This window comes from Lutjanus erythropterus, chromosome 19 (assembly GCF_056507025.1).
Source record: "Lutjanus erythropterus isolate fLutEry1 chromosome 19, fLutEry1.hap2, whole genome shotgun sequence".
Lineage (NCBI taxonomy): Eukaryota > Metazoa > Chordata > Actinopteri > Lutjaniformes > Lutjanidae > Lutjanus > Lutjanus erythropterus.
In genome coordinates this window covers 1,388,909-1,411,720 of record NC_139335.1, presented here as the reverse complement: position 1 = coordinate 1,411,720, position 22,812 = coordinate 1,388,909, and the positions used below count along the sequence as shown (strand labels likewise).

The 22,812-nt window shown below is 41.0% G+C and overlaps 2 protein-coding genes across 2 annotated transcripts; both read right to left on the bottom strand.

Moving 5' to 3' along the window:
- Positions 1–305: 305 nt before the first annotated feature.
- Positions 306–11,539, bottom strand: nlk1 (nemo-like kinase, type 1). The gene is made up of 12 exons (XM_084743573.1): positions 11,044–11,539; positions 8,437–8,862; positions 7,104–7,233; positions 6,431–6,486; positions 5,917–6,023; positions 5,252–5,337; positions 4,809–5,018; positions 4,441–4,542; positions 3,466–3,552; positions 3,071–3,269; positions 2,871–2,964; positions 306–2,448 (listed from the first exon to the last, which is right to left on the bottom strand). Exons 2-12 carry the CDS (start codon positions 8,742–8,744, stop codon positions 2,400–2,402), a joined length of 1,428 nt encoding a protein of 475 aa, XP_084599699.1. The 5' UTR covers positions 8,745–8,862; positions 11,044–11,539; the 3' UTR covers positions 306–2,399.
- Positions 11,540–14,853: 3,314 nt separating this feature from the next.
- Positions 14,854–22,610, bottom strand: maza (MYC-associated zinc finger protein a (purine-binding transcription factor)). The gene is made up of 7 exons (XM_084743574.1): positions 21,423–22,610; positions 19,676–19,826; positions 18,231–18,619; positions 17,538–17,794; positions 17,248–17,311; positions 16,685–16,856; positions 14,854–16,294 (listed from the first exon to the last, which is right to left on the bottom strand). Exons 1-7 carry the CDS (start codon positions 21,453–21,455, stop codon positions 15,969–15,971), a joined length of 1,392 nt encoding a protein of 463 aa, XP_084599700.1. The 5' UTR covers positions 21,456–22,610; the 3' UTR covers positions 14,854–15,968.
- Positions 22,611–22,812: the final 202 nt, after the last annotated feature.

The following is a 22,812-nucleotide window of genomic DNA, read 5'->3' as shown; positions in this document are numbered from 1 at the left end:
GGGACAAAAAGTTGAGGCCGAGGAGGTCAGCAAAAACACAAACGTCCACACGGTGTGAAGATGATACACGTCGAGACGAGAGGAAGAAGAAGAAGAAGAAGAAGAAGCCATTGACCAGTTTCAGTAAAAAAAGAAGGAAAAAAAGCCAAGTATTTGTAGTTTTGGCATTTTTCTGTCAAACTTAAAAACACTTAAAAGTTTGGAAGCCCATTTACACCAACGTGATGAAAAAAAAGATCCTGTCAGTCATTTTCAAGAGAAACTTTCTCAGAATAATGAATTTATCATGCAAAATAACGAGAAGCTTTCAAAAAGTAATGATTTAATCTCACATAAGAAGAAATTCTCTCAAAATAATATGGGATTAAATCACCAGTGGCTCTACAACACATTATAATCACCATACTGTCATTTATTTATTCAGAAATATGAAACTTGGTGTTTGTGTATCGATACAATACTTCCTTGCTTTATTGATACTTTTTCACACCCCTACAAAATAATGACTTAATATAAATCAAATACTGGAAATTTCCCAAAAAATAACTTTGTCAGGGAATCACCAGAGGCTGCACAATACCATATTATGATTTTTAAGATTTTGCAGTGTGCTGAGCATTGTGCTAAATGCAACTTATTGCCTTTTTTCAAATTATACCTCCAAAGGAAAATTCTTGTTTTGTTATTCTAGCAGAAAAAAGTTGAATTCAGCATTTGCAATATTAAATATTTCTTAGGGCTGCGTACCGTTAAAAACACGTTTACTTTGCACACTTTACTCCACCTGGACTAAAATGAAGAGGCTGACAGTACTGGAATATATAAAAATCATAAATACATCAATAACAAAAAGAAGTCTGAGGAAGAGGAAGTGAATGACTGTGTGGTTCTGGGAAACAGAAGCAGAGTGAGACCTCTTACTTTCTCTGTGTTAGAGAGCAGCTCGCCCTGCTGCGACGGCCTCGGCTGCAGGTTATCAAACCTCATGATGGATGCTGTGATGAACAGACTCATCGATGAGCTAACAGGTTAGACGGTAAGTAGATAAGTAACTTTTGGTTCAATAAAAAACATCAACAGCGATCCGTACCTCTGAGCGTAAGGGTAACTTAAGTTCAACAGCCAATCACCAGCGTTATTAGATCTCAGTAGAAGCATGCTGCGTGATTATTGGCTCACTGACACTGATGTGATTTCTTTAGGCATCAAAAGTTGGTGTCAAATGAGGAGGAGCTTTCTGACACTCGATACTGTCGAAGCAACTGAGTCAGTTAAAGGTCTAAACAATACCAGGTCATTATTTTGAGATACTAAGACATTATTTTAGGAAAGTTTATGATGATTGTAACTTATAGGATCTTTTTTTTTTTTTTACCATCACATTGGTGGAAATGGGTTTCCATATAAAAGTCACAATTTCCTGTGATAACGGTCAAAATAAAACAGCTTGCGATCACACAGTCTGTTGACATGAAAAACAAACTTGTGGGGAATGAATTCCTGTTTCTTTGTGTCCTGATTAAACTCCTGCTGAGTGTAGAGGAGGTTAAAGGTGAACAACAGACAACAGCTCACTGTGAGGAAAACAAGCCGCGATAAAAACAACAACAACAACAACAACAACAAAGCTAACCGTATGTGGAGGAACAGCGGGGAACTTTGACTGTGGTTAGAACCTGCTACATCTGTTAAATTGCATTATTGTAGCCGCACCGACGCACTGAGACGCCGCGCGACGGAAACACAGTGAGTGATGTGTTCAAATGCAGTTCCCAAAAAGAGAGAAAACATTGGAGGTGTTTGGCGGTTTACGTTGTCATGTTGTTTGGCGGGTTATTACGTCGTGACACACTGATCTGGTACGTCGTCATATAGCAAAAATCCAAATATCCAGGTTGGCAAGCGAGCACGCTCAGTGTGTTTATCGCTTGTTTAAATTAAACCATATTGCACAGGGCTGGAATGACTTCAAAAATCAACTAAGCAACGATTCTACCAAACAATTAAAACCATTATTCCTTAATGTCTCTACTAACATAGATGGAAAATCCAATCTAGTACCGAGTTCAGTTATTTTTCTCTTTCTTATTCCTCCTCAAGCACTTCAGCAGCATTTTTTTTTAAATTCAGCACCGAAAACGCCTTGAGCATCAGCTGTTTGGGTCATTTAGAAACTTTGCAGATTTGTAGGGGGGATAAAACAGTGAGGGTTTTCAGGAGGCGGGGCCAGTGTTTTCCCCTCTCTTGTGGTTGGATGAGTTGTTTCTGCTCCGCGTCCCCCGAATGAACAGAAGAAGAAAAAACAAGACCCAAACTCTTCGGTATTTTCAGATTCCTCGGCCAATGAAATCCTTTCTTCTCAAACCGCTGTTGCTCCTCAAGATGACGAGGAGGAGCGTTCATCTCTCCTCCTTCCTGGACACCTTGGACGAGTGCCATGCAGTGGACCTGAGGACACAAACAAACACACATCCATCAATTAAACCGGTTTAAACCTGTAATAAATAAGCCAAGTACTGTTACTCTGCTAAAATTCAATCAAAATCAGAATGAGTTTATAGTTACAAAAAACAATAGTTTATCAGTTTGAACATTAAATATCTTGTCTTTGTGTTTTCAGTTGAATATAAGTCAAAAAGTTCAATGCATTCTGTTTTTATTTGCATTTTCCACAACGTTCCAGCTTTTCTGGGATTGGAGACGGAAGCTGGAGATGCAGCAGGTGAAAATCTCGGAGTTTGCTTTATGTCTTTGTCCACTTTGACTCTGATGAAGCCACAGTAGAGTTGAGACGTTGGTGTGTTTGCATAATTAAAAGCTGAAAATTAATCAGGATAAACTCTCCGTGATGAGCTCAGACTCTTCCTCACCTGATGAAGGTCTTGAAGGCAGCACTCTGAGGGTTGATGCACAGCGGCACTCGTTTTCCCTGCTGGTGCTCCGTGATGAAGCGATGGATTAACTCTGATGTTGGGACAGAGAAGCACATCAGCCGTCAGGGTTTATACAAACAGAATCGGGGTCAAAGACGGGTTCTACGACAGGAAGTGACTAAGCGGTGGCGGCGTACCTTTTCCCTGCCACACAGACAGCAGACTGTTCTCGTAGCTGTGGCTGAATGGCCGCTCGGCGACCGGCTCAAAGTCCCGGGTGTAAACTCGGCCGCTGGGAACGGAGTAGCAGCACTGACACATGCAGGTGTGGTAACGCAGACGCCCTTCGTCCAGGTAAGGGTGGGACAGGGCGTCGCTGCCAGAAATCCGTTTAGCCTGGAGACAAAGACAGACGTGTTGAAAAGAGATGTGCCGATCCAGAAAACCTGTGAAAGTGTGATTTTAGTCATCCGCAGTTAAAATAGCTGCTTTTATTTTGTCAGCTGGTGACTTTGATCAAAGATCAACACAAACATCAAACACGGCGCTGTGAAAAGCCAAATCTCTGTTGGTTTGTATCGTCTGAACTCACCGGATCAAAGACCAACATCCGACAGAGCAGGTGCACCGCCTCGTGTGTGGCGCCGTCAGACAGCATGTAGAGCACCGACAGCGACGGCTGCAAAACAAACACTTCGTTTCATCAGTCGGACTGAAAGTCTGCTGCTGGACCAACAACTCACATGACACGCTGTAAGACTTTATTAGTTGTGGGCAAAACAAGACATTTGAGGACGTCGTGTTGGACTTTGATCAACAGTTTCTAACATTTCTTGGAGCAAACAACTATTAATCGAGAACATAATCGGCAGATTAATCGACTATGAAAACCAAAGTTAGTTGCAGCCCTCGTCTTGATGATGGGTTTGATTTATTACGCAATTAATTCCATGAACCAATGATAAAAAAGCTGCAGACGTGAAGCTGACTGTGTATCTGATGTTTACTGCCCCCTGGTGACCAAAAATCAATAAGGCAGCTTTAACTGTTTGGTATTAAATTCAACAAATACGATTTTCAGAAATACTGGACTTCAAGAATCGAACATGGTGACACAAGCTTACTGAGCTGACACAGAATTTAAAGGGACAGTTCACCTCACAATCAAAACTGCATATTTTGTGAACTGTCCCTTTAAATTTAAAAAGTGTTTTCACTTTAGGCCTGTGTATTGGCAGGAATCTTGCGAAACGATACACACGATCACGACACTCGGGTTACGATTTGATATGCTGCGTTTACTGTAAGGAAGGTCTCTGCCTCACCGTGTGATTTTGATAAAATTTGGATTAACTGTGCAGCTTTACTTCACAGACAGTCATTTCTAACTTTAATTCCTATCTTAAACCTAAAGCCAGATTTAGGTTTGATAAAATACCACTGAACAACATTTCTGACTAAACAATGAGGCAGCACGGTGTTGCTGCAGAGTCTCTCCTGCTGTTTTTTGCCGGTAGTGTTTCTGTTGTTGGTTGATTCAGTGTGAGCAGACCACACAGTCACGTACCGGCTTGTGCGGCCCCCTCAGGATGTGGGCTCTGGCTCCTTCACAGGCCGACGCCAGGGCCGACAGAGGAGGCGTTCCCAGCAGGTCTGTGATCAGATCCAGCTGAAACAGAACAGGGAGGGAGGACAGAAAGTGTTCAGGAAACTGATGGAAGAAGAAACCAGATTATTTTTTGTTGACGTGTAAAAGGGTCTATAGCCTCGGTCTCCTTCCCAATTAATGAAAATATTTCCACATACAACTTTATTTATGTGTCAGGAAAGTATGAAAAAACAAATACTGCCGAGCCTAAAGTCGACTCCCCTTGAAGCACATTTTGGATGGATCGTGGAGGCGTTCCTGTCGGGTGAAGCGTCACCTGGTCTCACCTGCTGAATGGGGCTCTGAGCCTGGAAGAGGATGCGTCGTCCCAGCAGCTCCGCAAAGATGCAGCCCACTGACCAGACGTCGATGGCCGAGCCGTAGTGTCGGCAGCCCATCAGCACCTCCGGCGCTCGGTAGTACTGCGTCACCACCTCCTGGGTCATGTGACGAGACGGGTCGGGCTCCTCCACCCGCGCCAGGCCGAAGTCACAGATCTGAACACGGACAAAGTTTTGTCAACTTTAGATGCTTCTCACTGTTTTAAATTAGGGCTGGATGATATATGTCTGAGCGTGTCTTTTCATTTCTTAAACATTTAATAAAATCTGTCAGACAAAATCATGATCAGATCGTAACCCTAAAATAAACAACAAACTCAGAGGTACTTTTCTCTTGTTTTAATCATGCTGTGTTTGCAAAAAGTAGGACAGATAAATCACAGGTTTACCTTCAGCAGACAGTTGCTGTTGACCAGCAGGTTTCCAGGTTTGATGTCCCTGTGCAGGATCCCAGCAGAGTGCAGGTACTTCAAACCTGAGCAACAAAACAGCAGCATTCATATTTCTTCTTCTTCCTGCTTCTTCATGTTACAAACTCTATTAATCTCAGTCTCATAACCCGACGGCCAATAAAATGTGTTAATCTAAATATCTAATTTCTTCAATAATACGTTTGAACTACATACATCACAGACAAGTGGTCATATTAAACTTGTCTAGTTCACAGAGATAAATTTATGTTTACAGAAAGTTTTGGCAACTGGCTGGTATCATTTTTAATGCTTATTCAAACACAGTGCTGATAACTTTATTTGTCGTTCATCAATATAAAATTTGATGCAATGATTTCAGTATTTTTTTCAACATTTTAACAAAACGATTATCAAACCACCAGACTCTCTGGTGGAGAAAAGCTGAGGTTCAGTTAGGTTCACACAGAAAAATGTGAAATAGAAATGTCATTCAGAAGGTGACTTTTATACTCTGAGGACATTTCAGAGCCTCAACTTTTTCACTTTTACTGCAGTATACAAGTTGAATCAGTACTTTATTTCCACAGGTATCTGTACTTGTACTGCAGTAAAGAATGTGTGAAGTGAGACCGGCCGCTCACCTCGGAGGATCTGATAGAGGAAGACCTTGATGTGGTCGGTGGTGAGAGGCTGAGGAGACACGATCACTTTGTGGAGGTCGCTCTGCATCAGTTCTGTTATCACGTAGCTGCGGGGCGGTTGGCTGTCAAGGAAAAAAACTAAACCAAAAAAACCCCACAAAGCTCACACACGGAGTGACCTCCGCCTACACGAACCACCTGATTCTCTGAGAACAGGTCTCGTTTTAGGTTGATGAACAAGCATCATGTCAACTAGCCATGTTTAAGATTCATCAGTGGCCGGTCTCACATCTGCAGTGATGAGCTGGATTTAGACCTGAGACAAGAAGCTAAATTAAGTGAATAAAAATGAGGACATGATAGGGACAATTAAAAGAAGGGAAACTGGGACGGAGGCTGTGAGGAAGTAAATGTATGTGATAACTGAGATGGTGATATGATGATAAATCAAATAAATGTGGGCTGATTCTGACTTCTAAACACTTTCTTTTCTCGTATTTAAAAAAAAGGATACATTTCCTCAAAGCAGTCGATTTGTGGCGGCTGCAAAATGTCCAGAGCCGACAAAACCTGCATGAGACAGAGACAGAAAAAATCATTTAGTCTTTGGTCCTTTTCATGGTTTCAAACCTTCTGGTTACCTTAAAGAAAATTAGTGTGTGAAAAGTGCACACACTTTATTCAAAAATCCAAGCACTTTTCAAACCCTGAAGACATTACAATAAAATTCAAGTGTTTTCAAGGATTTCCAAGGATTCTGTAGCCAACAAATCCTGGTGTAGGACACACTGGTGTACTGAGATTGTCAGCCTCTTCAAGGTTCATGGAACTGAACCAGCACTCTGTTAATGCAGCTACTCTTAGGTTCATATACCATAAACCTTCATGTACTTTATAATTAGAAAATGAATAGTAGGTCCAAATGATAAGGTGTCCAAGTGTTTGGAATGATTTTTCAAGTGATAAGTGTGACCGTCCTTTTTGGGTTTTTTTGTTGTTGTTTTTTTTTAAGAAAAAATAAACTACTCTGATTTCTCTGAAGAAAATAAAATAACAATTTTAAGCACTTTATCCAAAATCCAGGCCCTTTTCATACATTGAAAAAATGAAAACATGAAAATTAAAGCGTTTTCAAGGATTTCCAGCACCCCTAAGAACCCTGCATGTCCCCTTCTTGCAGTCATTACGTTGTCATGTTTGAAGAAGCACAGCATCCGCAGCTCTCTGAAGACCCTCTTACAGGAGACCAGGTTCTGGAAGACATTAGGCATCTTCTTCAAAGCCACCTTGCGGCCATCACGTGGATCTGTGACCGACCTGCAAGAAAGTGAGAATCACAGGGAGTTTAGACACACAGATGCCTCAAGGGAAAATTTGAGCAAGGATGGGACTCAGGAACCGATTCAAGTTGAGAACTGTTTCTAAAAAATTGTCCAATCAATCAGAATCACATGCTTGTATGTATAATAATGTTAATTCACACCAGGAGAGACTTGATGTTCTCTGCAATAGACCCTTTGCTAAGCCCCACCTCTACACAGCAACTAGGTTTTCATTTCTCTACATGTTGAAGGTGTGCAGGACGCTCTGAAAAGAGCAACACTTGGCATTTCATGAGTCTGGATGGTGGCGTCTGTTTTGTCATCTCTTCCTTTTCCCACATTAATGAGTGTATTTCTGTCATCTATCATGTAGATATACCTGCTGTATGTCACCATCTGACCAATGTTTGCTGAGATGTAAGCTAGCTTTAGCCTCAGTCTGTTAGCATTAACGTTATATCATGTACGCAGCTGTTAGCTAACTTTACATAAACACTTTCACAGGGTTCTTGTTTTAAAAGGTGTCAGATGGAAACATTAAAACATCAGCTCGAGTTAGCATTAGCTTACATCAGCCAGCTACACTTATGAAATTTGCTTGTGAGTCATTATTTTAGCAACAAAATCCACCATCATCAGCTAGAAATGAGAATCTGCTTTTGTTTACATCTCTAAGGAATCACAGACCTCATATTTGAACAATTACTCCCAATTTTGATGTTAAATCTGCCGCCGTTATCACTGTAAACTGCAGAAATGCAGTGAAATATTGGAAAGTTTGGCAGGCGTAGCAACAGTAACTACAAAGGGCGGGACTTAGCAAAGGGTCGATTAGATGGAAAAGGGAATGTGCATATTAGCATCAGCAATCTGCCAAAATGAATTGGAAAACATCAGCATTAGAGCTGCAACGACTCAACTATTCTGATAATCGATTCATCGGTTTGAGTGATTTTATGAGAAACAAAGGCAAACTTCTCAGATGTCAGCTTCTTAAATGTGAATATCTTCTAGTTTCTTTGCTCCTCTCTGACGGTAAACTGATTATCTAACTAATCAATTCATTGAGAAAATAATCAACATATTAATTGACAGTGAACATAATCGTTAGTTGCAGCCCTAATCAGCAAAAATCAAATATTGTGAAGTTAAAACATGCAAATCACTGAAATGGTCATGAATAATAATGTATATTTACCAGACAACACCAAAAGCACCGTAACCAATGGGGCGGTCAGGCTCCATCTCTGCAGGGCTGGGCACTTCGCTGGCCGGGTTACTGTAGGGCTGAGGCACCGCCGCTCCGCCGCCGGTGCTCCCTCCGAGAGCGGTGGGGTGACGAGGGGTTCCTGCAGGGGCAGTGGGTCCAGTCAGGCACGGTGTGGCGCTGAGGCCCGTGGAGGGAGCGCCGCAGGAGGAGTTGACACAGAAATACTTGTGGCCCAGCTCAGAGCCCGGAAACAAGTCTCCACAGACAGTCTGCCGGCCCGCGCCGTGAAATGCCATCCTCCTCACACCAGACCCCGAAAAAGTCGGCTGTGTCTGCACCAAGCTGCTGCTGCTGCTGTGGCCGGCTAGGCGCGGAGGAAACGGCGCTGCTCACTCAGCATGATCCATCAGGGTCCTGTGTGTGAAAACAGAGAGGACTGAACATCACACAGAGGGGTGACGAATTAAAAGAAAAAGCAACATACGAGTAAGGTGTCAACATCAGTGTTCCTTGGTACAGAGCTGCAGGATTTGGTAAAAGGCATATTTTGATTATTTTGACTGACACTGCAATTTGTGACCAAAAAAAAGAAACTATTAAAATTATTATGATGTGATATTTGTTGATGTCTGAACCAAACAAACATGTTTTCTTTCATCTGAAAAACAAGATTTTTAGGTCAGGTCGTCTCTGTATGACTACAATACCTCGTTATAATGCCGTTTTCTAAGATATTTTTACTTTTTCAAATTAATTCAGATTTTTTTCTGGTTCTGCAATTTGGATATTGCACTTGGCCATATAGCGATTAATTGTGCAGCCCTAAAGTGAAGATTCTTTATTCTACAAACCATGGGCCTTATTTATAAAGATCATAAAAACTGATCTTGAATATGACTTGAGCAGAAATGATCTCATCTATACGAAAACACTAGACTTGACTTAAAGGGACAGTTCATTCCAAAATCAAAAACACACATTTACTCTTCAGCCTCTAGTTCTATTTATCCATGTAGATTTTTTGTTGAGAGTTGCAGAGTTTTGGAGATATCGGCTGTAGAGATGTCTGCCTTCTCCACGATACAATGGAACTAAATGACACTTGGCTTGTGGTGCTCAAAGCTCCAAAACATAGATTTTAAAAATTCAACAAACAGCATTTCCAAAAATCATGACCTGGTTACTAAACATAATCCACACACCTTGTTGAGTGCAGTTTCATGTAGGAACTACTTTCTTTCTATTAAAAATAAAGAAAATGTATTTTGTGTGCATCATGAAGGAACTAAAACGCTGATTTCACTGTACAACCCTGTGGTGTATTATGATAATGTAATATATATTAATGATAATAAATGACCTCGATTCCTTTATTTTATTCAGAATTTTGTCATGGCACTACCGTGATGAGCAGGCAGCTATAGCAACGGTGTTGCTGAGATGAAACTCATAGACTGACATGACTCATAATATACAGTCTCAGTCTTTTTCACATGGTCTAAAGTTAAAAAAAAGTTAAGTATAATATTGAATCCCAATACTTGCAGAATCAGTCTTTAAGAATCGCCACGCAGTGACTCAGCACCCAAGTATCATGAAAGCATTGAACTGGGAGACTTTGAGCCACGTGCAAGAACATTTTCGTATTCTTACTTTTTTTTTGTACGAAGGGCTTGTAGCAGAAGGGCAGCAGACTGAATGCACATGACTCTATGACAGGTCTGGACATCATAAATTATGTTTGCACCTGTGTCACTCATACACAAGAAGAAAAAGAACAAATTTGTTCGTACAAGCAGTTCCTCCGTGAGGCCCAGCGTACTGTCACAACTCAAACATTTTGTGGTTAACACGGTGGAAACACTACCACTTTTGTCCACAGGGGGCTCCAAATCCCCAAAATATCGATGTCTGTTGTAGTAACTTTAATTAAAGTTATTCTATTTGTGTGTATGTTCTTATAGCTATGTAAAATGATTACAAATACCAGTCAAATTTACTGTTTAAATGCTCTAATGGTATTTAGGATTCCATATATGTATATATAAAGAATACTGGCCTATATATTAAAATTAATATTTGTTGTACTCTCTAATATCAGCATCACTAGTCCCAAAATCCAGTACAGGTCAGGGATTACCTTCGTTTCTAAAGCTTGAAAAAACACCAGGATGGTTTATTACTTTGGCATCACTTGTAATTTATGTTGCTGCTCTGGTTTCTGGTGTGTGTCTAACTGATGGTGTCTTGTAGGCCTGTCTGGGCTGAACACATTATTTGTGCATGACACAGTAATAAAAATTAAATGAAATTTTACGTAATTTCATTTAATTACTCGCCCATCTGTATGTAAAGATGTAAACAAGAAAGCTCGATGCCAAGCTGAAGAAAGGTAGAGCTGCCGTGTTAACACTGCAGCCACACATCACATGCTAATTTATTTAGCTTTAAGAAGCACAAACAAACACATCACAAGTCTGAAGCGTGTTGGATAAAACAGCTGAATTAATCCAACACGGTCCGAACAAACCACTGACTCACACACTTTAATCAGAGAGCTAAGTTACCTTTGTTTGTAGCAGCTGCTGCTCTTACCTGGTTAGTGAAGCTGCTAACAGCGTCCAGCTAGCTAACGAGGCTAACGATGCTCAGCGACGACTCCAAAATATGAAGAAATCAAACGTCCCAGCCGATGTATACCTCCGCCACACGAGCTGCAGAGTGATCCTCACTAACACAAGCATGTGCAGCAACGTTATTGCCTCTTCGTTTGAAATGATTGATAAAAAAGCCCTCAGCTAGCTAACCTGCTAACCAGCTGTTACAGCTAATATGTTAACCCACTGATGTCTATATGACCCACATAACTATCATTGGTCGGCTACTGTGACCTACATATATGTTAGAAAAAAGGTCTTCCCATCCAATTTAATTTGACCGACGTACAAACAAAGTTCAGTCAAATTAATGACGACATGAAACTAAAACTAATTCCAAAAAGGCGAAAATAACCGACTTAGATGCTCGTCGGCGGAGCTGCTGCTCCGGCTGCTGGAGCTAGCCGGATTGTTAGCTAGTTAGCTCTGTGATGTAGCCGACCAGCTAGCTGCGGCTAGCTCTGCAGGTCGCGTTTACAAGGGAACCCCAGAGGCGCCAAAGATCCCGCGAGAGTTACTATTTAAACCAAAACCACCATATTGCTTTTCTTTCAATTATTATTTTCTATTTTATCTATTTATTTTTTTTTACGGGGACTGGAAATAAAATATCGTAACGTTTTGACAAAAACGTTTTTGCTGTGCATTTGTGAATTTTATTAACTGATATCACTGGGGTTGTCTGTGATTGGATGACAGGGTCTCAAAGTGAGGAAAATGCCTTACTTTAAGTACATTTATTTTTACTTTTATTCTTATTTATTGTCCACTTAGCCTTGCAGTTTTTTGTGTTTGTTTTCCAGAATGCAAATCATTATTCAGACGAGAATTATTATTACTGAGGTTGGGTGGAAATAACAAAAATTCACTATTTTTGAAGTTCAAAAATCAAATATATTATTAATCGACTATTAAATTAATCTGCATAATGGATTAAAGGTTTTGAGAATTTTTTCCAGAAAAAAAAATCTAATTTCTCTGATTTCAGCTTTCTTTACTCTTCTCTGAAAGTAAACTGAACTTGAGAAAATAATTGATTGATTAATTGATGATGAAAATAATCACTAGCTTCTGCCCTAAAAACTCTAGATTAGATCATCACTTTCATTATTAATTCATGAGTGTTTTCATCAGTTCTGCTTTTTTCAACTATTTTGTATAAGACAGGGAAAATTATAACATAGTGATATTTTTTTCATCATAATTTCTGTTTAGTATTTTATTACTTTCATTCTTCCTATATAACGTGCTTACACGGAACTAAACGTCTCATTTTTCTCTCATTTTTTGTGATAGCAAAGGACCCCAAAATTTGAATGGAATTGAACCAACGCGCACAAATCTCGCGAGAGTTTCACAAATCTAGGGTTCCCATCTAAACACCACCAAGTTTGCAGTGCTCGTTATCTGACCACCGCGTCCTTAAATTCACTGGACCAGCGTCTCTTGAAGACAGTTTCTTCTGTTTTCTGGATGAAAGTGTCTCATCCAGCCGCTCCTCCGTCTTTATTTTAAACCAACTGGTTTATGGTCGCTTTTACAGCTACAGCTTCAGCTAACTTAACTGTTAGCTTGTCGAGTAGGAGGAGCCGGTGGTTAAAGCCGGGTGGGGGAGGGTTGGTGCTTCTCATCCTGCTGTAAACACTGCTAACGATAATTTAGCTGCTGTATGGAAGCCCACTGCTGCCAGTAAAATCAAAACATTATCCCCAATATAAGTCATAATTATGAGATAAAAAGTAAGAAAAATATGAGATTAAAAAAGTTAATTATGAGACAAAATGTTAGAATTATGATGTAAAAGTCATAGTAATATTAAAAAGTCAGAATTATTAAATTAAAATTTGAATTTAAATAGTTATATAAAATAGTTATGTGATAAAACATAAAAATTGAATAATTATAAAAAGTCGTAATTATGAGATAGAAATCAAAGTTATGAGTTGAAAAGTTCTGAGATCAAACGGCCACATTAAAATAAAAAGTCAGAGGTATGAGATTAACTCTTAATTTTGAGATCAAAAATTGTAATCGTTAAAACGTTATGAGATTAGATGAGATAATATTGAGATTAAGTCGAAACTATGAGATGTAAAGTCAATATTATCAGATAGAAAATCAAAATCTTGAGTCAGAATTATGACTATTAATTTTTGTTTATATCTCAAAATGTTCTTTAATCTCCAAATATAACCTTAAATGTCATATTTCTGACTATTTCACAATTTAGATTTTTTATATCATAGACTTTTTATGTCAAAATTATGACTTCATCTTTAGGCTATCTCGTATTGTTAAGTAAGTATTTTAAAGTATTTTTTACCAAATAATTTTTACTTATCACATAATATAACTATTTCATGATTTCGACTTCTCATAATTTTAACTTTATATCTAATGATTATGGCTTTATCTCTTACTTCTGACTTTTTAAAATCTCTTTTTTACCTTATAATTTCTGCTTTTTATCTTATAATTTGAATGTCTCATAATTTTGACTTTTCTATCTCATAATTATGACTCATCATAAGGGATATTTTTTTCATTTAATTGCAGAAATGGGCTTACATACGTTGCTCTGATGCTTCAGACGACCACCTGAGAAAATCTGACTGAGGTGCACAATCACCCAGACGCCCACGAAGATGATTTCAACTTGAATCCACACATGCATTTTACTGCCTTTTAATACAGTAGTAACGAGGCGCTATGCACTATGCATCAAGTACAATCAATATGCACAGCCACAGAAATGTGTCACCAAGGTAGCTACAAATTACATGGCAATTTACCTTTTTCAAGAATTACAAATCAGCATCCAGCGTAAGAGCAAAGATCATATGAAGCAGAGAAGTTATGCACATTCAATGTTCATGGAGAATATACATCAACAACTATTAGTTTGCCTTTATCAGCTATATAAAAGTGTATATACATGATGGCCCGTCTGACACACTTGTTCCCATGTCCTGTTCGGAGGTCTCTGACAAAGGCAAACTGGAGACTGTCTTGTAATAACTTAGGGGAGAAACTGAGATCATAAGTCATATTATCGTATGTCAGCATACTTGAGGTTTTTAGGTCAATTTCCTCATAATAAACAAACACTGATATCATGGAATATAAATGATCTAAAACAGCTTTACAAAATCATGACAGGCTGTGCAAGTCAGTTGAAAATTAAAACAATGACATGATGGCAAATACAAACAGTTAACTGCTAAAGCCATATGAATAAAAACACATTAATTTTCCTTCTTATGAATGAGCAGAGGTTTCCTCATTGTCTGATCCACAGTCTCTTCACAGGCTTGGACTCGTCTGATTTGTTGTACAGTACATAACATGTACAGTAGAGTGTGTCTGTCAGTGTTCGTGGCAGGTGAGCTGTTTTAACGCTGCTGATGGAGCTGGAAAACAAAAGGTCTGAAAAGGCCGCTGTTCCTCATGAGACCAGGAGCAGCGCTGAGGAGGGAACATGACTTCCATGGCAGCTTCTCCCGGTCAGGGTTCTCTGCTGGCAGTCTGGTAGAAAAATCTGGAATGTGAAAACAAAAGCAGTTAATGTGAATGTCAAACTAAACTGTCACATTTGAACAGTTAAAATGTGTCTCAGCTGTTTGGAACAGAGTCGATTATGTTTGGAATCAGTTGCTGCAGAGGTGGTTTAAGAAGAATGTTTGGATACTTTCATTCCGCCTTAAAATTTGAACACCACTGGGAATAATATTAAGGGTTAGGGTTAAGGGCTCTATTATAATGCAGAATGGACACATACACTGAAAGCTGCAGACATGAGGCGAACAAGTGTCCTGAAACTGAAACTGAAAAATTAAGGAGTTTTATACTTGAGTAAGAGAGAACTTAAAAAGCCTTTCACTTCCAACACTGCTGGATTCACTATGAAGAAAAAACACCTAATTTGATGCAGCAGAATCAATGACATAGTATTGAATTCCACACATTCTTATTAATACAACCTGGCACCTACATTGCCCATAATGCAACTTGACCACTCACAGTTCAGTCATGGGAATTTTTCCACTGACACTTTTGGCCAAACCAAGTGAAACCGTGCCGCGCTCATCTGCACTTCCATCTGCACGGCACAGCTCGCTGCGTCTGAGATGGACCAACTCTGGAGTGGGGTCACAGCGAGCCCGGCCCACCTCCAAACAGACCATGAGCCTCCTTCATCTCCCTCCAATAAGTGCATGTCGTGATATTCAGCTCGAGTGTGTGCAGAGAGCACAGAGAGAAAGACGTTTCTGAAAGTCTCTTTATGTTCAGCTTCTGTAGCTTCTAACTGAATCTCTGCGCTCTGAAATGTAGTTTCTCTCCTTTTCAGGTTTAATATTTGCTTTCGGCCGTGTCGGAGTCGTGTTAAGTTACTGCTGATGAAACCCCAAATGAAAACATTTCCTGTTTGTGCTGCTTCAAAATAAAAGTCTTTAAATAATGAAACAACAGGAGACTTTTATTGTGAATAATTTAAGGAAATAGTGTGTTTATCCCAGACACGTCTATGAACAGTTTATCCATTTTAAGGAGAATCTGACCTGGTGGCAGACATTAAGAGTAAGTGTATAGAGACAGCCGATCTTCTGTCTGCTGGTCTCGTACAGAGGCACTGGTAATACATTAAGACGGTTTCATAACTAGTTAAAAACTCATGTTAGCAGGTGACAAATGAAGAGGAACATGTTCATACAGATGAATCATTCACACTCACCTGGATTGGACAACGTCTTTCCAGCCTTCTCCTCCACAAGTACTTGTTTGCCTCCATTTCACTCCCCTGCCTCCGTCCCCAGCCCCGCTCGTCCCACCCCAACCGCCCCCTCCCCTCGCCCTTGCAGCGTGCTAGCTGTGGGGCTGGGGGGCGATACTGGAGCAGTCAGTTACCAGCAGTCCCACTGTGCTAGCGCTGGACACAGTGACAGCCACGCTGGTGGTGCCCACGGGCCCCGTGCTCGTCGGGTCGGGGCTGGGGTCGCCCTGGTTGGCGTGGGTGCCCATGTGACCCTGGAGCTGCGTGGCCGTCTTGCACTGCACCCCGCACAGCTGGCAGAGGAGCACCCCGCCGGCCCCCGTCCCGCCAAAGCCCCCACGCGCCCCGCCACTCTCCTTCCACTCCTGGCCATGGTGCTTCTGAGCGTGGACGCGCAGGTATGTGAGGGTGGTGAAGCCTGGAAAACAAACATTTCTTTGACTGCAGCCTCTCCTCAGTCTGCATATAAACATCACAACTTTAGACTTTAAAAGTGTGAAGGTGATACACCAATCCTTTTAATTCACTTCTGTCAGATGTGACCAAAAAAAAACGTGTTAGGTGGAGGTTAGGATGGATGCAGGGGTCAAACAAACTCAGGACTTTCACCCTGGACACCGAAATCACATGTCAACATTTAAGGATGTAACATATTTAATTATGTCACGTACCAAACATAGTGCAATATCCTTATCTCAACCCAAACCATGATCATTTCCTAAACTGGCACGCAAAATTGGACTCTGAGGTACAAAAAAAAAAAAAAGAAAGAAAGAAAGAAAAAAAGACACATCGTGATGTGACTCACTGCGGTTACAGAGGTGACAGGCGTGGTGCTGCGACTGGTTGTGGACCCTCATGTGGTCAGTGATGTAAGCAGCAGACAGCAGCTTCCCGCAGATGTGACACGGCACCTTCTCCTCGTGACGGATCAGGTGGGCACGGAGACGATCCCGTGTGGCGAACGCTGACGTGCACGTCTGTGCAGGACGAGAAGACATGCATGGACACGGACATAAAGAAAGAAGAGAGGGAGGGAGGAAGTCAAAATCAGACGATGTGAGAGTTATTTCCACCTGCAGTATGTCAGGTCTGATTGTCCAATGATTTAACTATTTAAAGTATTTTAATTTCTATACTGTGAGGCTTTCTTTATTATCTTTAGTTAAATTTTGTTTTTAACTTCTTTGCATTTCTATGTAGCTTCATGTGGTTATAACCACTGCAAGTATGTCAGGGTTTAACAGTTATTTTGGCTTGTTATTTGTTCATTTTCATCACAATCATCATCATTATTCTCCAGTGTTTCATGGTCTACATGATTCATAGACCCATATTGAACTCCAGTAAACAGACAGATGAGGACGTTACCGTGCACTTGAATGGTCTCTCTGTAGAGTGCACCTGTCGAACGTGGCTGTTGAGGTGGTCTGGTCTGAAAAAATAAACAAACACAAAACAAAACGAGTCATTACACGCTACAAAATATCTCCACACTAGATTATTATTATGTTTATGTCCAGGTCAACACCAGGACGCAAGGAGACAAACCCAGCAAGAAAACCACCGCAGTGTAGTTGGACTGAGTTAGTGGAACAGATGTAAAGCTTTATCAGTTTTGGACAAGTCTCCTCAACTTTAAAGGACATGGATCTTAGTACCGAGAGAAGGCCTTGGCGCAGTGAGGACAGATGTATGGTTTCTCCACGCCGCCTTGGTGCGAGCGCACATGGTAGCTCATCCTGTCTTTCCTCTTGAAGCGCTGCTGGCAGATGGGGCAGGAGTAGGGTTTCTCGTCCGAGTGGGACAGCCGGTGACGGTTGAGGTGATAGACGTCTCTGAACGCCTTTCCACAGGCCTCACAGGCGTGGTTCTTCCTCACCTGGTTGGTGTTGGGGTTGGGATTGGGGTTTGGATTCTGTGGAGTAGCAGAGAAAAGTTATAAAGCTTCGTCCAGTCAGGGTTAAGAGAGGAAAACGACTCCTGCTTGTTTGAGAAGATATCTGACTGGTAACAGGCTAAAACGACAGCACGAAACTCAACTTCCAAACAAAGAATCACGTACAGTATCATACAAAGTTATTAATAACCAGGTTTATGTTGTAAATCATATCTAAAACATGACCAAATAAATGAAGATAAGATGGTTATCAGGGACTCACTGTGCTGTTAGCGGAAGTTGAGTGAAGCTTAATAAATAGTGAACTGAACTGAAACCAAGCGGCTCCGTTCACACACTTTGACAGGAATTTCTGTGTTTACATGCAGATGAATTAAAAAGCCTGAATTGCCCTTTAATCATGGACTGGACTCTCTGAATGCACATTAACTGGCTCTCCTCCCAGCAAACCCACCTGCTCCATGGAGCCCACAACAACAACAGCTGCCTGGATGGGCTGAGGCGGCGCAGCCATGGTTACGGTTGCCGGGGCGATGGACACAGAGACCGGCTGGCTCTCTTGGTTGGCGTGCTGACCGGGCTGGGGGAGGGTCTCCGGGGCGGCGGTGGGGGGAGGAGGAGCAGGCTGGGTGGGCAGGGTGAGGTGGAGGAGGGAGAGAGGGACCATCTGCTTCTCCACCCGTCCGACCTTCCCCGCGTCCTCCTTCTCGCGGGCGGCGCGGTCCTTCATCTTGATGCCCGTGTGCACCGACTGGTGCCGCCGCAGGTTGTAGCTGTTCTTGAACTCCTTGTTGCAGGTGGCGCAGATGTGGGCCGGCCGGCTCGGTTTGGTGAGCGGTTTGACTGAGAGACACAGCAGAGGGACAAAATATCACTGTTAGATTTTACCTTTACATTTAAGGTTTTATTTTTATAGATTTCATTTTTTTTTTACGTATTGTTTATGTACTTCTTTGTTTTCACTGGATCATTTGTTTATTGACTGTTTTCTGGTTTTTCCACTTATTGTATGTGTTTTTTGTTAAAATATGTTCGTGCTAGTTTTGAATGATATTATTGTTTTTGTTTGTTTGTTTTTTCCTAAAAGGAGGAGAGGCCTTTTGTCCAAGCCTGTGGCTTCCTGAACTCTCATAACACATATTTTTGTTTTTTCTTTCGTTGCTGTATTTCACTGCAGTTTTTATATGCGTGCAAATAAAAAAATTCAAATCAAAGCACCATTATATAACAATTCTGTCTTAAAGGGACAGTTCATCCCACAATAAAAAATACACATTTTCCTCTGTCTTGATAAGACTGTTAGTTGCAGAATTTTGCCTTTTTCTTCCCACAATAGCAGAACTAGATGGTACTCAGCTTGTGATGCTCAAAGCAACAAAAATACACTTGAAAAACATAATAAAAATGTCATAGTCCTTTATATATGTGGCTAAAATACACTTTTTTGTTGACCCCATCTGTCACAGTACAAACTACCTCATACAATGCCACTTAAAAAAAAAAAAAACCTTAACTGTCCCTTTAATTTTGATCTATCTGTTCAGCTTTGACGTTTTTGGTTTTAGTTGTACGTTTAATTCTGCTCACACAGAAGTGCCACTGCCTTGTTTTGTAATTTGCTGAGCCGCAAGCGACCATCCAGACAACTCTGCAGTTACCACACTGCAGCTTTCGTCTTTATTTAGACTTCCTTGCACTGTGTTTGTTCTTGTCCACCAGTTTACCAGGACATTAAACCTGGTTCTGCATGTTCACTTAGTGTTCTGTCTGAACACACCTTATCATTTTTGTTTCCTGTCCGCGTGCTTCCTGTCTGTAACTATCCAATTACACAAAGTGCAGCAGACAAAAGTCTGTACTGAGGTACAGAATTCTGTAGCCCCTCCTCCTCGTCCTCACCGGGTAGCGGCTCCTCGCTCAGGGCGGCGGTGTCGACGGTGGACGGCGGCGTCACGATGTGCTCTGCTGGAGGACTCTGAGCTGAGCCGGTCAGCTCGGGCAGCAGCTCGGACTGAAGAGGCGTCTCAGGTTGACTCTGAGTCGACGGCGTCTGCCAGAATTCAACAGGAATGTATTTATTAATCCTCAGATACATGACTGACACGCAGTTTGACAATGTTCAGTTTTTAATCCAGTTATCGTTTCTGGGTCTACTGGTCGACTTATCGATACGACCACAGTGACGACCCACCAACAGGAGGTCTGGGGCTGCAACTATATTTTCATAGTTGATTATTTTCTCAATTAATCGATCAAAAGTTGTTTGTTTAAAATGTCAGATGAACAAATGGTAAAAAAGCCTGAGATGACGTCCTGAAATGTCTTGTTTTACTCAAAACTCAAAGATATTCAGTTTACAGTCATAGAGGAGTAAAGAAACCAAACGAAATCACATTTAAGAAACTGAACTCAGAGATTTTTCACTATTGTTCTTTAAAAAATGACTCAAAACACTTCAGTGTTTATCAAAATAGTGATGACTGGAGGTTGGGATGAGGCGTAAAAAGTGATTTAGAATGGGAGCAGGTTTCATATGTAAAAAAAAACACACTAATTATACCATAAATTTCCAGTCTAAATGATCTGAACATGATTTTTCACTCTTAAATTAGTTTGTTTTAGAGTGAATGAGTGACATTGTTTTTTTCTGGGCAGGCCATTTGTTGAAAGAGGAAACTTCAACTTAAAATGAAGGGAAAAAAGAGAAAAACAACGAAAATGAGACAAAACATGAGAAAAAAGTGTTATTTATCTTATTAATTGTTACTGGTTTACAGATTGTTAACATTTTCAACTATCTGTTAAGGAAAATGCACAAAATTTGCAACCCTGTTTTATAATTTTGTGAAAAACACCTACAATATTACAATATCTGGTCAAAAATAATCTATTTGATTTTGTCCATATTGATTATTTTCATTGTCGATTAAACTGTTAATTATTTTCTTGATTAGTCGGTTAATTAATCCCGTCACAGTCATCACTTGAAATAAAGGTCCAAACATGTTTTTCAAGTTTATCCTGTAACGATTATTTTCATTTAATGATCATTTTTTGGATAATCGATTAGTTGTTTGTTGATTTGTTGCTGGTCAGTGTTTCCCAAAGCCAAAGATGACATCCTCAGAAACCAGAACAAAACCAGAAAATAATCACATTTAAGATAGAATCTGATCATTGTGACTTTCAAACTGATTAACTGATTATCAATTAATGGTGGATTACTCGATTAATCGTTGCAGCTCTACTTAATTTATCACCTTAGCCGCACGCACCCTGTGGAGCACACAACATATCGTCCTACATGATCAATAATTATTGATATGGACTGATATGTTTTTCATGGGGATATCTCAGGCCTGATGGAAATAATCCACCTCTGAATCAAAACATTAGATGGGAACAAATCTGGCTGTGCTCCAACCTGCCAGCTGGGGAAGACCAAACCAAAAGCCAACTTTCCCCTAACCCCTCTGTGACCTCCTCCATCTTTCATACCCCCCCACCTTCCTCTTTAACCCCATGCACAAATGTCAAACACCCCCCCTCACCCTCTCCATTCCTTTCCTCCTCCTCCTCCTCCCCCCTAAAAAAAAAAACCCACCAACACCACCACAGAGCAGCTCCAGCATCAATTAAGACTTACCTGAAAGAGGAAATTACTCCAGGAGGTGTCCATCCTGAACACTGCGGGGACTCACAGCTGACCAGCCCGGGAGCAAAGAGGGAGGGAGGAGGGCAAGAAATGCTCCAACTGCTGCTATGAAAACACAATCTGAGGCCTGTATCGCAGCTCTGCTCTACCTGCCCGGGTTAATTCATGGAAATATATACGATATTTATCTTAAGTCAACTCACACTTATTATGGATTAGGCTGCTATGAGTTATGAATTAATATGGCAATCTGTTGGCAATATACAGGCACTGCCAAGATGGTTTTGTAAATGCGACAAAATGGTTGGTATCATGCTTGCTTTAATGGTGCATTTTAATATCATTTGCTTATGTCTACTGTAATAAAATTTGGTGAATTGCATGCAAAATAGAGATTATTTTTATACAGAAGATGAGTAGGATGTAGTCGAAACGTGCTAATCATAGTCAGCAGCTGTTCAGGAGTCATTTATTTGCGATAGCTCCGACAAGGCCGCAGCGTCGGGTCCCAAGCCTCGGCGTTGCGTAGAGCTCGTCCCCTAACTAGAGCGCTGTTGGTCGGCCGCGGTCCGTGGCTCCGCCTCGGTGTTTCAATCGACAGGATGACATCTTTCTCTTTTTTTCAAATTTCTCTCCCTCACTCGCTGGCGCTCGCCCTCCCTCCCTCTCTGTCTTTCTTCCTTTTCTTTTTTTATCTCTTCTTCACCCCCTCTGTCCCTCTCTGCTTTAAAGGGAAAGTATTTTGTGTATGCACCCTCCTCACGGACCCCGTCTCGTCTCGTGCCGTCCCTCTCGCCCCCGCCGCCGCCGCCTCTTCACGGTAGGCCGACAAATAATGAAATCCGACATTTATAGAACCAGCTCGGCCGTTAAATTCCCCCCGCGTCGCTTTCAGGAGAAAATCCACCGGTGCTGCTAAAAACACACGGCCGGTCATCCGGACCTTGCTCACCAGACGCGCCAAACTCTTCTTAGCTAAAATGGTGTCGGGTTTAGCTAAATCAAGGCTTTATCCGCGAGCATCTTAAAGGTAACGATGCGCGCAAGTGCAACAGCTGGATCTAACCTCAATTCACATGACGTCCATTCTTGAGTGGGCCAGACGCAGTGGCACGCCAAACTCCATTCAGAAAACCTAAAATTTCTTAAATACTCATAATGATAATTATAATTGTGGGGACAACGATCTTCTTGCCATTCAATAAGAGTCAGTCCTACATTCGGCATACATTGAATCCACCAGACTGTATTCTGTGTTTTTTTAAAAAAAAAAAAAAGTGATTTTTTTTTTTTTATTGTGACTAAAGACGGTGATATGAAAGACAATTTCCGCCAGTAAAAGAAAAGAGAGCGAAAAAAAAAACAACAACATGGTAAATCA